The 17,243-nt window shown below is 42.2% G+C and overlaps 1 protein-coding gene across 2 annotated transcripts in view; it reads left to right on the top strand.

Annotated features, from left to right (window-relative positions):
• Positions 1 to 17,243, top strand: part of COL4A3BP (collagen type IV alpha 3 binding protein) — a 59,575-nt gene that overhangs the window by 16,438 nt on the left and 25,894 nt on the right. For both annotated transcript variants that reach the window (XM_026036477.1, XM_026036472.1), the window contains exons 3-4: positions 53 to 169; positions 16,732 to 16,839. In XM_026036477.1, the coding sequence (XP_025892262.1) occupies positions 53 to 169; positions 16,732 to 16,839 (225 nt within the window). The remainder of the gene's footprint in view (positions 1 to 52; positions 170 to 16,731; positions 16,840 to 17,243) is intronic.

Raw genomic sequence — 17,243 nt, 5'->3', positions numbered from 1 at the left:
GTGTTCTGTGAAATTTTTCATTACTAACTCTGACTGCGTTTTTCATTCACAGCCCCATGACTTTGATGAATGCAGATTTGATATTAGTGTGAATGATAGCGTGTGGTACCTCCGAGCTCAGGACCCAGAACACAGACAGCAGTGGGTAGATGCGATAGAGCAACACAAGGTATGTTTTTGGGTTTGATTTTTGTTTTTTTTCTTGATTTCTCACTTAGTGTGGTGCTTATGGAGGGCTTTGCACTGTTGTTGAAAGTACTCACAGTACGGATGCCTGACAAAAGCAGTGACATTGTACTTCAATGTTAAATAAATTCACAAGAAGTGGACTTTCTGTCCTTCACAGATAAGGGTTTAGAGAAGTGAGATTTAACAACTTTGACCCTTTCTTGAGCTTCTCTTTACCTTTTAAAAAAACTTGCTCTTTATTTATGTGTTTTGGTTTGACTTTGTCCATCTTGTCTCACTGGATATTGAATTGTTTCTTCTCTGTTCTAGATGTTAACTCTGTTAGCTTTAAAGTTTGTCCTCCTAGATTATCGCTCTGCTTTTAAGCTAATCTGTTTGGTCTTTTGGCTCCTTTTACTGTATCTGATACTGGCTCTTGTCCCCGTGTTTAAGTCCGTCTCATCAGCATTTGAGTTCAACTTCCTGATGATGCTTCGTCTCTTCCAGTGAACTTGGTTGTTCATGTTTTATCTGGTGTAAGGGGCTTGACTTTCAAGTGTTACAGGGATACAAACAATAGATAAATATCTAAGTAGCTGAATATTTTTATACTGAACTCCTTCCAGCATTGCTTATAGAAGTACTATATATAACTAGGAAGCTTTGTCTTTTGTTGGCACTAAGTGTTCTTAAAAGGCTGTCTTCTGATAATAGCTCGCTAGAAAAATAGTTCCTTGATTAAATATTAGTCAACTTGCAGGTTGGCATTTTGCCTTCACTGAGACAGTTAATGTTTAAAACATATAGAACTGAACTACACAATAGTTTTTTTTAAAGTTAAACACTGAATTTTGCCTTAGATCAAAATGCTGCACTTTGTTCTTGAAATGTTCTTGCAATATGTGAAAGAAATGATTTGAGACAATGCACCGAGCAAGTTGCTGGGATATATGTCTTCAGAGCTGGCACTTGAGGACCTTTGTTTTATAGGCGTAAGGTGGTGGGGACATTGAACTCGGGTTGCTTAACCTTGGGCTGAAATTCAGATTAAGTCTGTGTGATTTACCTGATGAATTGCAGCATTTAACACACAGTCCAGCTTAAGCAGAAATGGGCACTCAATCATTGCGCTGTGCCAGAAGGGAGGAGGCAGGGGAAGGAGGCAACAAATCCTATTAAATTGTGCTGTGTGCCACCTGAAAGGGAAGGCCTGCTGATGCTCTTGAGTCTTGCAAGGCTGTCCTCAGCTGCTGCTGAGCACTGGGCTGACAATCTTCAACCATGTATTTGTGATGGGAAAGAATTGTGTGATGATAGCTTAAGGCTTATCGCTGCATATGTAAATTTGGAATTGTCTTGGTATCACAAAAGACGGCTAGCATGTATCAGCATCGCATCTTATCTCCTGTCCCGGTGCCCAGTCACTGTCATGAGGTGTCTGTTTGCACATATAGATCTAGATTAGTTGGATGCTCTTGGTAAACTTCTAATTGTATCATTCAGCCTCTGCTCAGCTCGCTAATGAATGCAGAACAGCATGGATTCTAGCATTGTCTTTGAAGAATTGTTATTAATTATGACCTTTTTTAAGATACTCTGCTTTAAATATTAATTTCAGTTTAGCGATTATACTTCTATACTTTGCAAGAAATCAGTGACTAAAAAAAAAAGAGCAGGGTGATGGGGGGAAAAAAACATGTATCAGCCTGCACTGTTTCCACACATGGGGAATACAGTCGGAAGCCACTTATTTCTAGAGGCCACTTAACCTGTGCAGCTCTTTCAGTATTTGCCTGAAGTCTGATATCAGGATAGTGATAGGAGAGGGTCACAAGTGCTTGTTTCATGCTTTTGTTAAACTTATCTTTCTGCTTGTTGTTAAAAAAACATGCTTAGTCTTTTGGAGTGTTATCTAAGCTGAAAGTATGTCTGCAAGTAGAAGTAATTCCTTCTGTGTATGCTGAAGTGACAAAAAAGAAATAATTCAGCTCACTTCCTGCATGGTAACACTGGGCTTGCATGGTTCAGAATCTGGCTTTCAGTCTTTGTTGATTGCAGTTCTGTAGCTGCTATTCCTTCCCCGTCAAGGTTTCCTATATATTTATTTTAATCCTGAGCTGCTTGCTCGGTTGAAGGCATAGCAGTAGTTTGCATTCTTTAAAAGAGCAGAGTGGTCTGGCACCTCACAAATAAATTGTCAAACCATCTAATATATTAAAGCAATACATTATTTAAAAGCATTCTATTTGTAGTATGTAACTAAATGCCATGATCAATACAAGACAAAGCATGCAGCAGATGGTACTGCTTTGTAGCAAAAGCTTAACCTGAAGATAAAAATGTTTTAAAAGTAACCTTGACAAATCATGAATCCTTTGCCTTTTCTTTTCCAGGGCAATCTTTACTATTGCTTTTATAATTTGAAGTATATAATTGGAAGTTTTATAACTTCAATTGTAGTGTGGTTGAGCAAACTTAGAGGTACTTTTCTTATTAAAATGCACAGAAATATGATTATTTGACACCTTTGCAAAGTGCTACATGCAGTTGTTTGATTTAATTACAGAGAAAACAAATGTCCAAATCTAGTGCGGATTTTTTTGGGTTTTTTTCCTGGTTAACTTTAACTTTTTTTTCCCTGAGGGTGTGTTTCTCTCATATATATCAATAAGATGTTTTCTGAATGGAGTAGTTAATCCTGTATCTCAGTTGAGAAGTTGTATACGTTTTTGTAGCCAAAAATATTGATGCTTCAAAACACTGAGTCTGAAACATCGGGTTCATCTATCATGGAATTTGTTATAAGAACACTTCAATAATCTCCAGTTGTAATTAAATAACTTTGCTTGATTAAGTCTAGAAGATGAACTGTTCTGTTTGGAAACAAAGTAGCACATTTCACTGCAGAGTTTGATCCAAATATGCTTATTTCGGTTTTTCCAAAAGACTTTTTCTAGTCAGTTTACTAGTACTTAAGATTGTGATCAGGTTACTAATACAAAAGTCTCTTGAAAAAACTATTATTGGTAGAATAAAAAAAAAAAAGAGAAACTAATTTTATTTTTGTACTAACAAGTCATTTTGATCAACTTCAGTCTATTGGTATATAGAGGGCTTATTTTTGGTTTTATTTGAGGCTCTTTGTAGCTTGCTGAGGGGGTAGGTAGTCCTAGTAGGCTGCTGAAGCTGTTTGCTAACAACAGTGTGTTTGTGAGACTTCCTGCAGCGTGTCACAAGGTTGTTTATCTTTAGAGTATGAAAGAAAGAATGAAACTTTGCAACTATGTCTCATTGTGCTCTGAACAGAGGAAACACTGATTTAAAATGAACTTTGTATTAAATTTGAGCATGAGCAGGCTTAGAAAAACTTACTGCTTAGCAATATTAATGAGCAGCTGGTAGCTTAGAAATGTAAAACATCCAATGTTTAAGCATAAAAATTCTGTCAGAATTTGCTGCTTTTTTTTGTTCTGCTTTTGATTGCATTAGCCTTTTCCCGTGCTGAGGTTCCCGAGTATTTACCAGATTACATGTTTTGGGTATTTTGCAGCATCTACAGTATTTCTTAATCTCTGCAAACTGGGGAGGAGAAAACTGAGGCCAGGGACGAGACCCTCAGTTAACCAAATGAGGAAATAGTTTATGCCTAAGCAGCAGCCCTGTGTTCTCGTGAAGTGTTCGGTCAAACTTGCCGCAAAACAGCGTGGTTGTGAGGGAGGCACATCCATAGGAAACTTCTCTCTCTCCTCCTGCTAGATGAGGAGGTCAGATGGAAGCTGGTGCCTGACCTTTGCTTAGATGGACCTGACAGCAGGAGTGAAGGACTTGACACGCAACTCTGAGAACCTTCTAGATAATTTACACAAAAATAAGTTCCTTTTTTTAATCTTGCTCTTTCTTAAACACTGAAATACACGTTGGTTTGGCATCAGAACCGAGTAGCTTGAAAAATCATTTATTATGGTATCTTCACAACCCAAGCTTATTCTCTACTGCATTAGCTGTACTTGTATAGATCTTGGTCGGACAGTGAAGAATCCTTTGGCTTTGGCAGGCTAATGGAGTCAAATTCTATAAACACTAAAATATTTTATTCACTTTAATATGTGCTGATATGTTTCCAAGCTAGAAAACAAAAATAGGATGTAGATTTTGAAATGTTTCTTTTCTATATATGGATTTTAGTCCATAGCTTCACTTGGTGATTTTTTGCTTGAAATATTTATAATCAGATGCAATGCAGTTCAGATTAAGGTGCAAACTTTAATTCAGGTAAAAGATCTGCCTGAGTGGTTTGTACTATAAAAAGATTGTCATTGGAACATTTTTTTTATGGTTCTTGAGCAAAAATCACTGTTCCAAATTTTGTTCATTTATCTCGGTGAAAGTATTTTTGTTCCTGTGTTTAGAATGGTGACCTCTCTTCTGTTGTGACAGCTGCAGCTTCTTAGTCCAGCACACTTCATTCTTCCTTCTGTTAGTTGTAGCAGTGCAAGTATCAGGTATGGCATATGACAAATACCCAAACATATTGCCTGCACAGAAGCTCTCCGTTTTTGATTCTGAAGGGTAATATCTGAAAGCTCTGTGCCAAAATACACATTGGCAAAGCTTTCCCTCCTGGATGCTGTGCCATGTGAAAGGCAACCTTTTGGGAAGCGTTAACTCGAGATCAGATGGTGCAGAAGGCCGTGACACGAGTGCTAAGCCGTCCGAGTCTGATGGTCAGTATTTCTGAGGACAGTATTGTAATTCTAATTAAGGAAAGGTGATGGACGTGCCCAAAATAATCTTTGTGCTCTTCCCCATGATGAAATGTTCATTTCAATGTTCAGTGTGATCAGGATTAAGCTACTGCACTAAATGCAGAGCAGGCAGGGCCAGAGGTAACCTGAGCCCCCAGCTGTAAACGATTCTAATGGGGAACTTGAGTCTGCTGTGGATTCACTTTGTGAAAACTGCAGTGGATTTGGATAGTGTGTCCTCTCTTTGAGTTGCACTGATGGGAATGTGGGTGCAGTCTTTGAAAAACTTTGTTGCCATCTGCCAGGGACAACTTTTGGGATGGTACCTCTCCTCTCCAGCTTCCCCTGCCTCCCAAAAAAGAGACCTAAGTCAGGCTTGATTTTAGGGGGAAGTGTCCCTTCAAATCAGTAAGTGCTGCTTTTCCTATGAAGAAAAGGAAGTGAAGAGCTGCAATATGAAAGTAGCGAGTGGTTAAACTGCTGAACGTCGACTCTTGCCAAACGGATCTGCTTGCTGTTTGCTCAGAATTATTACTCATCGGCTCACAGTGCTGTGTAGCAAGTTCAACAGAAACTTAGTAGCCTGAAACGCATACAGTATTAGATGGAAGCACATAGAGTACTAGAGTCCTCATCGTTTCATTCTGGAAAAGACTGAGGGCTTTTTTCCCAGTGAGTGAAGGACTGAGCTCTCGTGAAAGCCAGGCTTGCTGCTGGGCTGACATGAGCAGAGCTGGTTACACCCTGGCCGTGGGGCGCAGGTGCTGCCCAGCCCCTTGGGTGGAGTGCTTGGGCTCTGCCTTTTTGGCTCTTTTGTCACCCCCCTGCATCCCCCTTGGGCAGGTTAGGGGATAGGTAGCTGCAGGAGCTAATGGGATCCTAAAGAACTGGGAGAGACCTTGGAAAGAGAAATTAAAAGACTAGGAGTCGAGCTCTGCTGCTTGTTTGAGTTTTGCATGGCCCAAATTGGAAGCTTTTAAGGTGGTTCTTTGAATATCAGTTATGTAGCAGAAAAATAAGTGAAATGTTTCTCTTTGTCCTTGTAAAAAGAGACAGTGCTCCAAAATAGGAATTGGCTCAGCATTTAGTGTCACGTAGGTGAATGGACTCATTGCAGAGGAATCGGCGTTTTTGGTATGTCTTAAATGATCTGTCTTAAATGTCAGGGCAGCAGCAGGAGGAGGAAGTTTAATATTAAACCCACAGTGTTTACATATTATGTATTGATTGCTGTGAAGGTGGACATTGTGCTGGGTTTGTGGGGTTGGGATCAAGTGAGAGGTGTCTCTGTTCTCCAGTAATCTGGAATAACTTCTAGGTGTTTCTGTGCTACTTGAAAATTGCTGGCTTAAGCAAGTATAGGAAGGGTTGTTAAACTGATAAATACTACTTAATCTGACCTAATCTACCTTACAGTGCTGGTACTTGTAGAGAAGCTCTCCTTTCAGGGGGATGTGAGATGTATGGCTCAACTACTAGTCTTTTAAAGAAACTTGTTACTGTACTTAAACATGTTCTTTCAAAAAGAGAAACTCCACTTGCACGTCATATTCTATTACTGTAGCATTGCTATCAGCAGGTGCTCTTAATATACACGCAGTGTTGCCTGTCATGTAGTGTTACTAAATTCGCTAGGCACACTTTGTTGCTGGTCATGGGGCACTTCCTCAGAGGAGACTTGGGGGATAGCTTGTGAATCAGCACTTTGAGCTGACCCTGTAAGCACATGCTGCAGTGAGCACAGTGCTGTCATTTCCAAACTGTGGAGACTTCCCTTTCAGGAAAGAAAAATCCTTCGTTTGTCTCTCTTGGCACCCTGTCACTGCTCTTGGTTCCATGTTTGAACAGCTGCTGTAAGTTGGAGCTTTATTAATAAGTAGTTGCAGTTGAAACTGTTCTCGGCTATGGTTCTCAGTCACTTCCAGCCCAACACACTTGATTAATTATAAACAATGCAGCTTGATTCACTTCAGCCAGTGCAGGGCTCTCTGCCTGTCTATTCCAGTTGGGTTTCATAATGAGCATTTTGATTTCAAAAGTAAACTATTAATCTCCAAATGGTCTCTCATGGTTTGGAGGCCTGAAAAGAGCAGGAATTGGACACCTGGATGGGAGGTTGCACTAGAGGTTCTTTGTAACCCAAGTTAGTCTGTAACTGTACAGTAAATCACATTATTTTCTAACACTTAAACTTGTTCCTTGTTCCTATCAGTATTTTCTACTTCACATCAGAAGAACTTTCCATTCCTGTATTGAACTTTAACAGATTTTTACGGCCTTGAAACTGAAAATTGTCAGACTTGTTAAAAATAAATCCTCTAATTAAAGTCGGTCTCATGGTAGTCCTTGTGTTTGTTCTGAGGTGTAGCTTGTTATTTCTGTCCTTATTTAAACCTGACCCCAGATATGCTAACCTGGGTAGGAGTGCTGCTGAAATAGTCTATTCCACGCCTTGTGGTGCAGTATTGGTATTTTTGAGAAACTTAACGGTATTCTTCCTCTCTGATTTTGAGATTTAAAAAAGGAAAGTGTGAAGATAAACCATAATAGTTAATTAAATGACACTTCCCCTAATTGAATCAATGTACAGCACTGAAGGTGTTTGAGTGCATCTAATTGGTCTCCATAGGCTTACAGTTGGGCTTTAGGCGCTCAGGAGCAGCGGCCAGGGTTGCCGCCGCGGAGCTCCCTGCCAGCAGTGCTGGGTGAGCGCAGCCACCGGGCAGCTCGTTCAGCCCGTGGCTGCCTCTCTTCCTGCCGGCTGCTGAGGCTGCGCCGCTGTTTCCCTCTGCACCCAGAGCAAACCCCATGTTCCATTATCACACGTTAGGTGTTGGGCTGTGCGCCCGTGAGGAGGAGACCTGCAATCTGTGGCCTAAGGCTGCAACGGGAGCAAAGCTCGTGTGCCTCCCCTGGCTGCAAAGGTGCTTTACTGCCAGCCTCAGTGTCCGTAAATGCCTGAAAGAGGCCTTATCTGCACAGATCCCTGTGCTACGTGGCCAATCTGTAAGTTTTTGCTTTACCGCCCTAGGCTGTGGATTGTACTTTTGCATGGAGAAGCTGTAGGTGAAGGGTGGTTGTTCTGACACAGTCATGCTTGAACAAGGTTCTGTGCAGACCTGTGTGAATGTAAAGAGTGACCCCTGTGTTATGTCACTGATGTTCAGAAGGGGCAGGGAGCACCCCGCTTACCTGCAGGCTGCGGCCTCCTCTCACCGAGCGATGGAGAGAAACCAGAGAGACCAGCTGCTGGTGCTTGGCAGAGCACAGCAGGTAGCACCCGGCCGGTAGCCGCTCCTCCCGCCACGTGCGGGACAGTCACACTGCTGCTTGAGGCACCCAGCACCAAGCCCTGAGTGGCTTTTTCTCATCCCGAGTCCTGCAGGAATCTGCTGCTCCGTGGGGGGCTGGCAAGTTTGGGCTGGTTTGGGGGGTTTCAGAAGCCGAGTCGCCGGTGCCCGAAGAGCAGCCCCTGTGGGTGGCCGTGTCCTTGGTTCCTGGGTTTGCCAAGGGCAGCTCCCTGCAGGGCCTGTGCGCTGCTTCAGGCCACTCCTTCCCCTGCCTTGCGTGGAGAGGGTGCTTTTCGGCAAATAAAGCAGCCCGTGTCTTTCTGCGTGAACATAGTGGAAGCGACTGTGTTTGTATTGGTAGATGAAGCTGAACTTCATATTGTTACACATCTATCTGCTGGTGTTATGTAGACAACATAACACTTTTAATTATCAAGGATTATCGATTTCTGAGAATTGCATTGTATAAAGCAGCTGTATAAATAACTGCCTGAACTTGCTTAAAACTAATAGAGTGGGGGGAAATGAGTTATTTCAAACAGACAAGGCTGTATCACTCCTGCATGACTCCCTTGTTTTGAAAGGGTTTAGCAAAGCCTTTTTAATTTTCTGATGCTTTTCATATGTATACGAAGAAAACTGACTTGGTGCAAAACCTACTAAGTGCCTACGGTGTACATAAATCCTCTGCCTGCTAGTCTGGCTGTACTTAAAACTTATTTTATGACGAGCTCTGTTTGACAGTTGCAGACTAATGGTTGAGCAGTTGTGTTTGAGGAAGAGATCTACTTAGGCATAAGTACTTGAGACAGAAATGTTTTCTGTGGGTCATAAACAAAGTTTTCTTTTTTAAAAGAAAAAAGTTAAACTACATTATTTTAAATTGCTTTTTTAAGTTGCAAGAGGTCTGTACCCAAACACCTATCTGTGTTTAACTTGGTGCTGATAGATTTGGACAATCTTAACTGGGAATTTAATGTGCTGTTGGTTCACTGTTATGACCTGCATGATTCAGGGATATAATTTGAGCATAGTTTCATTAATTGCTGTTAAAATGTTGTGTGCAACTTCTAATTCACTGTCGTTCACTCACAGATGTTATTGTTACTACTTGCATGCAGCACAGAAAGCTTCGTGCTCCTTCAGCAGCGTGTTTTAAATGTAATTATAAGGGGCTAAAGGTACAACTGCTCTGTTTTTAATTCCCTGCCAAGAGAAGGTTTATGCGCAGAGGGACTGAAGCAGCAACAGGATAAGGGTTACTTTTGGGCTTTGACCACTAGTAACCTTTGGACGTGCTCGTTTTCCTGTTTTTTATTTCCCTCTAGTGGTCACCCAGTATATTGACTGGGAGGGTTCATTGCCTAGTATCTTTTAAAATACTTATTCGTGTGGATACGTAATCCCGCAGGAATAAAGGATCTGTGGAAATGGGATTCGCTCAGTTGGGAGCTGTTAAAATGCAGTGTGTTGGGGGATATTTCATAACGGGAAGCCCCTCGGCTTCAGATGGGCAGTTGCTTTTTGGAGGTGATCTGAATTTTCTTCTCTTTGGTACCCAGATGGGGCCCCTCATTGAAGCTCGGCCATACTCAGTTTTAGCAAAGACCAAGCTTGTCTGTCAAGTGCTGGGAGCCTTATGAAGGGAGAGCTGTAGCACAGGCCAATGCTTGCCTTTCTGCCTCTGGAGCTGTGTTATGTCGGAACACTTGATGTTGATTTATCATTTGATCATGATAAACTCAGAATGCCAGACTTGCTCTGGGCCCACAGATGAACCTGACACTATAGAGTTGGGCTTCATAAACCAATTAATGTTTTCATTGTATTTTTTTTAAATTCTGCCATAACATAGGTATGTCTGTTGTGCATTGGGTGACTTAAGATCTTATGAATTCTTCCTACAGTACAAATGCCTTTTGCTCGTCATGCTGAACTACCTTTTTAATGCAGTTAATCTTCCAGAACTTTATTATTATATGGCCAGGGGATACCTTATTTCATGTGACCCTTTTGTTACTGTTTGATCTTATGAGTGAAGTGAGACATCGTTGGTATTTGGGGAGAGTTTCGAGTGAGGCAGATTTTGAGCTGCTTAAACAGCTGTAGCAAGAAGAAAATTGGAAGAGGAGGGAATAGATCTTGAAAGCCAAGAAGGGTGTATTAAATTGGGTGGGATTTGAGATGCAAAGCAAGCACTGTATTTAATGTCTAACACTTTTTTTCTCCCCTTTCTTCACATTACTGTTGTAAAATTCTAATTTAAAATGGATAGTGTGTTTTAATGATTGTTCTTCAGTCGTAGGATTATTTTTTTTCTTAAATCTTCCATTATAAAAACTCTTTGTCCTTGCCAATTCCAACTTCTGCCTCCAGTGCTTGCTGCCTGTTGCATACCCTGGAGCACACAACATTTCACAGAGACTTTGACTCTGCTGGCCAGGTGGGTGCGTAAGGGCTGAACAGGGGAGGAAAACAACCTGTTTCTGTGCAGCAGCAACAGGGTAACTATTAATTGAAGGAGGTGAACAGGCGAGGGACCCTTCTTTTCCACTGGGAAGCGCTGGTTGTGCTGGTGGCTGTTGGGAGGTGCCCGCGTGTCGCGGCGTTGGAGCTGGGCGGCTCGCGATGCCTGCCGGGCCGCGGCCGCCCCGTGCGGGGAAGGACGTCGCCCGCGCTGGAGCGAGGCCCCCGCGCTCCCGCCCCGAGCTTCCCGCACCGGGAAGCGCTTCTCACGGACGGGACTTCGGCCTGGTGGGCATGTGCAGCAAGGCGTCCAGGAATGCCACCAGGCCAGGCTCGCCTCCTGCTACCACTTGTGCGTCCCCTTGCTCGCCTCCCTCAAATTTTATACCAAAGTGCTGTAATAGTATAGCCATTAAAGATCATTTAATATGCCTATTTAAAAGGGAGAGCTATCTGCCTAATGCCTCCAGTTATGATCACCGCTGTTCTCTCTTTTAAGGATGTAGTTGGACTACCCTTAAGCCAAGATTAAGCTGCATGGATTTCAGTGAGCTTATTCTTGAAAATCTGTAGTGACCTATTCTGGTTTTCAAAGCCTTGAGGCAAATTGAAAGTTTGGTATACTGGGAGCTGAGACTAGCACATCAGTGCAAGCTGCTTAGTTTCCTTACTAAGTCAGTCTGTAAAAGTAGATAATGTCACCTTGGTTTTGGAGCCTTGGTTGAGGAAAGATTTACCTTCTGTAAAGCATACATTTTCCCTAGAGCTTGCCAATTCCCTGGAGCAGGATTTCAGCGGCATTCTGTCCCTGTGGTTCCTTGCAGGCTCCTGGGTGTCTTTGCACTCAGCATCGGGGCCCTTAGGGGCTTTGGGAAGTGGTTCTCCCTCCCTGTTCAGCTAGCGTAGATCACAAGTATTCAATGAACAGTGGAATAAAGAGGTTTAAAGTTGCAGAGTCATATTAGATGAATACAGTCTTCCTGTCCTGACTGTTGGAAGTCTTGGGGAAAATGGTATGCATCCGTATATTTAAACATGGCTGTGAACTAAGGAGGTAAGGAACATGAAACCAGTCACTTTGTAGGTAGATCCTGCCCTCCTGCCCCTGGAGCTCTGCTCCGCCAACCTGTGTTTTTCTTGTAGCAACACCCTGTATTGGTCCTGCTTCTCGCACCTCCTCCTTTCTCTAGCGAGCAGGTTGTGTTTTCAGGGCTTATTCAGCAGTGCCCCACGCAGGCTTGTGCAGCCATTCGAGACGCCCACTGTCTGGAGGGGACACACGGTGACGTACCAAGAGCATATGCAGCATAAGGTCTCCCAACTCTTTACTTCAAAGTAATCCAACTGTTTAGTTCTGTTACTTTGACAAGTGAGAGTAACAGTTGGTAATCTCTGCTGCACTGTTAGTCTCAATTGTTTATCTGTTGTCTTATTACACATACTTTTTGATTCAAAATGCCAATTGTTCCTTCTATAAAATGTACACTTCCTATGGAATTGCAGTCTTTACCATTGTAGAAAAGCAAATATGCCTAGTTTCTTTACTTTTTTTTTTTATGCCTGTGAAGAAAGGGCGTGTTGGAACTTTTTTACCTTGTTTGGTTCCTGAGAGCCTTAGCCCCCTGCTTGGGAGGGCCACATGCAAGCGGGGAACATGGTCCAACTGCTGTGACCCGGATCGTGCTGTTCTCCTCTGCCTCCTGCTGATTAATGACCCCTCTGTTTGTTTGGGAACTGAACACTTGCATTTTCAAACCATGTAGAACAACGGCCAGGGCAGACCTACAGACCTGGGTCAGTGTCTGCTTTAACTTCAGTCAGGATAAGTGAGTCCTGGACCGCCTCATTTGTGCGGGATGCTCTGCTCACTCTGCAGCTATCCATAGAGAGCCTCACTCCAGCATTACCCACTCCTTCAAATACATAATTCTGTGTCCAAAAACCCCTTGGAGCATGGGGTGTTAGACCTCTCCTGCTTAGTCCCTGCTAAGTTTTCCATAGTACCTTCCAGAGTGCCCCAGATTTGTTTATTTGTTTTGTTCTGCTACAGTCTTGTTTTGATGCTGTGTTGTGGATTGATTTCAAGGGGTTTTTTTAGTGTGGTGAGTGGCAGCAGGAGGGTTTTCCCAGCTCCTGCCGAGAACGTGATTAGAATCCCTGCGTCCTGCTGTCTGTTGTGGCACCTCCTAGGGTGGACCGTATGTCTTGGAGGGAGGAGCTGCCTGCTGCTTGTGTGTTATGTAAAATAATAAATAATTTATAGCACAGGCTGGAAAGGTTCGTCAAGATGGACAAACATGTGCATTGAAGCACTTAACCGGGCATTGAATCGAGACATAATCAGAAGAATTCTTGGAGATATGAGAGATTTTTTTTTAAGTGGGAGAGCTTTCCCATGAGCCCGTGCTTTACTCCAGAGTATTACTGACCCACTTCAGGATATCCTTAACTGGCGGCTCAGTGTGCGCTGCAATGGAGATCTGCAATATGATGCTGCAAACACTCTCGCTGTTTTACTGAGAGCAGCTTTCCTGAGGGCCCGCCTTGCTGCTGATACCAGCCCCTGCTCCAGCGAAGCATCCCATGAAGCCCATGGATCGTGAGGCTCTTTGCTCTCATCTGTCGTAGTGGAAAAGCCTTTTGAAAGGATTAAGGGATTTGGTGCAGCAGCGTAGAAGCTGAAGGTGTTGCAGCGCGCTCCCCGCGCGGCCCCGAGCGCAGCCCTGAGGCGACCGCATCCGCATGGGATCCCAAGGACCTGCACCCGGCCGACGGGCATGGCGGTCGGCACTAGCGCTTAAGGCTTTGGGCTGGCGCCGCTTCCGAGCTTCCCTTTCCAGCAGCGACCACCCGCCGGCTTCCATCACACGGACCCTACCCTCTTTTCCAGCTTGAGCCCCGCGCCTCTCCAAGCCCCATGAAGGGCAGCAGCTGCTGCCAGCCCTCCTCGTCCGAGAGCAGCTGCGCGTTCCTGCGGCCGCCGATGCTGTGCGCGGCGCGACGCAAGCGCGGCGCCGACCTGCCCTGGCTGAGCTGCTGCGCTAGCGCCATGGTGGGGCCAGGCTTGGCACGGGCATGTGGGGCTTACAGCAGCGCTCCGCCTTTGCCCCTCCTCCTTGATCCATGGGGATTCTTCATCTAACTTTATTTTGTTTTTCTCCTCCTGCTGCTTGTTAAAGCACAGTCCTGTGTGAGGCACTTTGAGCATGGTCTGCACGTTTGCATGCTTGAGAGTCACCCTGTGTGCTGCTCGCTCTGTCACGCTTGCTGCTTAGTTACAAATAGTTAACATTGCCTCAATGCTTTTTGGTGTAGCAGCTTCTCTGTTGATTTTTGCAAGCTGATAGGTCACTGCCTCGAGCAATTTTGAATCATGGAAAACCTATTTCACAGAACTGTTAATCACAAACACAAGTGAATGCATGTACTGCTAAAAAGGTATCTCTTAAAAATTTAAATATAGGTAGAAGGCTCTTTTTTCTGAATTAAGTAATTGTGTAAGGTTAATATTGGAAGAAATGGATGAAACGCAGAATGTAATTCATAAGGCATTCTATTTCTAATGAAGACTGCCTGTTGCTCAGATATGACTGTGAATATTCAAAAATATGTCCATTCAAAAACCTTGTTAAGTTTAGATCTAGACTTTGAATAGTCATGTCCTGCTCATGTACTATGATAGGAGAAGAGAAGGAAAAACAAAGAAAAAAAACCAATCAGGAGATAGTTATATACAGTTATAGATATGTGAAATGCTTACACCTTAACACCATGGTTATTTTGACTGCTATTTAAAATTATCTGCTCGTGAAATCATGAGCTAGCTCATGAGTCTAGCTCATCCAACTCATGCAGAAAACATAAGGGGATTCTTCCTAAATGACTGTAGTAAAGCCACATTCAGTGACTTCTGAATATTTATAGCATATGATGAAGTAAACACTGGCAAGCCCAATAAACAGTTCATTCTTGTTTAGACTTCAACTTAGAAGTCTAAACTGGCAGAAACATTTTATGATGCTCCTAGGCTTTAAAACATTTCTAAATGTTTTCTTGATACTGATGTTCAAAATCACTTTTTGAAGAAAAATACCGGTATCATGTGCCTGAAGTTCTTAATTGCCCATTTAATCCTCATATATACTTGGCTTTCATTTTCCAGGCCTTTGAAGGTCTTCAGTTCAAAACACGGTCCAGTATCCCAATATGGTACAAAGTTATGCTGCTTAGTAATTGAACTGACAATCCAAAAGACACCTGTATTCACTGTGAATATTTTTCCAAAATATCTCTTCCAATATGTATAATGCAGTAATACAGGTTCTAAAAGAAAAATTTAGCATCCTTGTGGCTGCACTGTGACAGTTTGGAACATAATTTATAGTAGAAACCAGTAAATGTGTCTACAGGAGTATAACTTAATAAGGAAACTGCCTCTTGCATTTAATTTACCCTATGCTGCCAGTAAACTGAAGTTTCATTTTTTCCCGTTTGAAATGAGTTTTGCTTCTATATTTTTTTGTTGAAATAAGCCATGAAACTGACATGACTAGTTCCATTTTTTTGAAAAAAGACTTTTCTAAATTTATCCTATGTATTTTGCAAAATAATCACTTTGCCTTCTTCCTCCAAGACTTGAAATACCTTTAACCACATTTCTGTTTCTTTATTGTGTTCACGTTTGCAACTTCTACTTTTGATTTCCATGCTGTTCTTTAAAGACACTCAAGACATTGTTTGCTCAGCATTTTCTTCTGCCTCAGTCTTCAGGCCAGAGAGAAACAGAGTTTTTGCTCCTCCTTGCTTGTTTCTGCTCTATAATCTCATTCATTCTTATTCATTCAGGTATCATGTGGAATATTTCAGGACTCCTGTGATTCTTTTCGGTCACATCTTTGCTTCTTCAATGTTGTGTTTCTGTACTGCTTTTTTATAGCCAAACATACATATTGCCCCACGTGCCCCAGCATTGTCCAAGTAGTCCTGCTTCAGCCGGCGCTTGAAACAACTGGTTTTCTCCTTTCTTCTTGCTATTAATACTTTCCAAGTTCTTTTGCATCTTATTTTTTTTTTCAGGACTTTTCTATATCTGAACCCTATGCTGCTTCCAGTTTTTCCAGAAGTTCAAAGGCTAGAATTTAATTGGTGCTTTTTCCTTTTTCCATACCAATCAGTATCTCCTTTTTTTGGAATTTCTCTGTTACTACAGAATTTTATTCCTATTAAAGGTCTTCACAATGCTATCCCTGACTACTTGACACAACTCATGTTAACAGAATGTCAGAGATGGTTCACAACGCTGCTCTTTGCATTCTCTTCCAGAGCTTTTTTTTCTTGCCTCTGCATAAACCAATCATATTAACCTCTAGGGAAACCTTTTTCTTCCAGTTCCTAAATATCCATTTATGTGATTTCATTTACAGAAAAAAATTATCAAACACTATTTTTAAAACTTTTTGGTACTATTTTAATAGTGAGATATATTTTTGATGTCTGTATAATTGCTTTAAGAATTAAACATTGCTTTGTGTAGTTTTATAGACTCTTCGTTATCAAAACAATTCAAGTTTAGTACAGACAGTGTTGAAGTCTGGAAACAGACTTCTTTGCTGCTCTTAAAGTGCTGCAATGATGTGGCAAAATTTGAATGACAGAAGGGTTGCCTCTGGCTATTTTGTTTCAAACTGGAATGATATTAATCCTTTGATTAGTTATAGAGGGCTGTAGTTCCTTGGGATGCCCGGTAAAATTATCCTTTAGCTGTCCATAATCCCTCTAAACTATCTTTTTTTAAGGCTTTATTTGTTGCTTCCTCCTTTAGGGAGGGCATAGTAGATTGTGGATAAGCATTTTCTCCAGTTCATTACAGTATCGAAAAGTGTGGGTTCATAGTAACTTTAGAGGTGCTACATGAACAATAGTTTTAAATTTGCAATGCTAAGTCCCTGACACTTCCTGGAAGGAATGCCTCTGTTTTAGAGGAAATGCCATTAATCCTGTTTTCATGATTTCTCTCATAAAAGCCTAGCATTCTAGTTTGGTATTTTTGGATTTTATTTTAGACCGAGTCCGGCTATGGATCAGAGTCAAGTTTACGACGACATGGATCCATGGTTTCTCTTGTTTCTGGAGCAAGTGGGTACTCCGCAACATCCACCTCTTCGTTCAAGGTTAGTGACTAATATTTTCATAGTATTGATGTGTAAATAAGATATTTACGTAGCTAAAAAGGAAATAAAATGTGTGAAGACTTGCAGTTATCAAAATATGAAACCAGTAAACCAGACCTTTGATTTACTGTAAATGTTAGTAATTCAGCATGTGATGTTGGACAGGTGATACAAGAAGCTTTCACATGCCTTTGCAGTTGTGCCTTTTAAACTGGTGTCACTTCCAATGGCAAGAAAATCAAGCCTGTGGGAGGAATTAACCTACTGTGTTCCTGCAAATAGCAGGGCTTATGACTGAAAGAGTGCTGATTCCTTGACTCAACAAATGTGATTAATACTAGCTGTCGAATGATGGCTCTCCTTTGTTTCAGTGCATATAAATATTTAACACTTGAGCTCGGGCA

Source organism: Nothoprocta perdicaria, unplaced genomic scaffold (genome assembly GCF_003342845.1).
Source record: "Nothoprocta perdicaria isolate Ctin4 unplaced genomic scaffold, notPer1 scaffold_1, whole genome shotgun sequence".
Lineage (NCBI taxonomy): Eukaryota > Metazoa > Chordata > Aves > Tinamiformes > Tinamidae > Nothoprocta > Nothoprocta perdicaria.
This window is presented reverse-complemented; position numbering and strand designations above follow the sequence as displayed.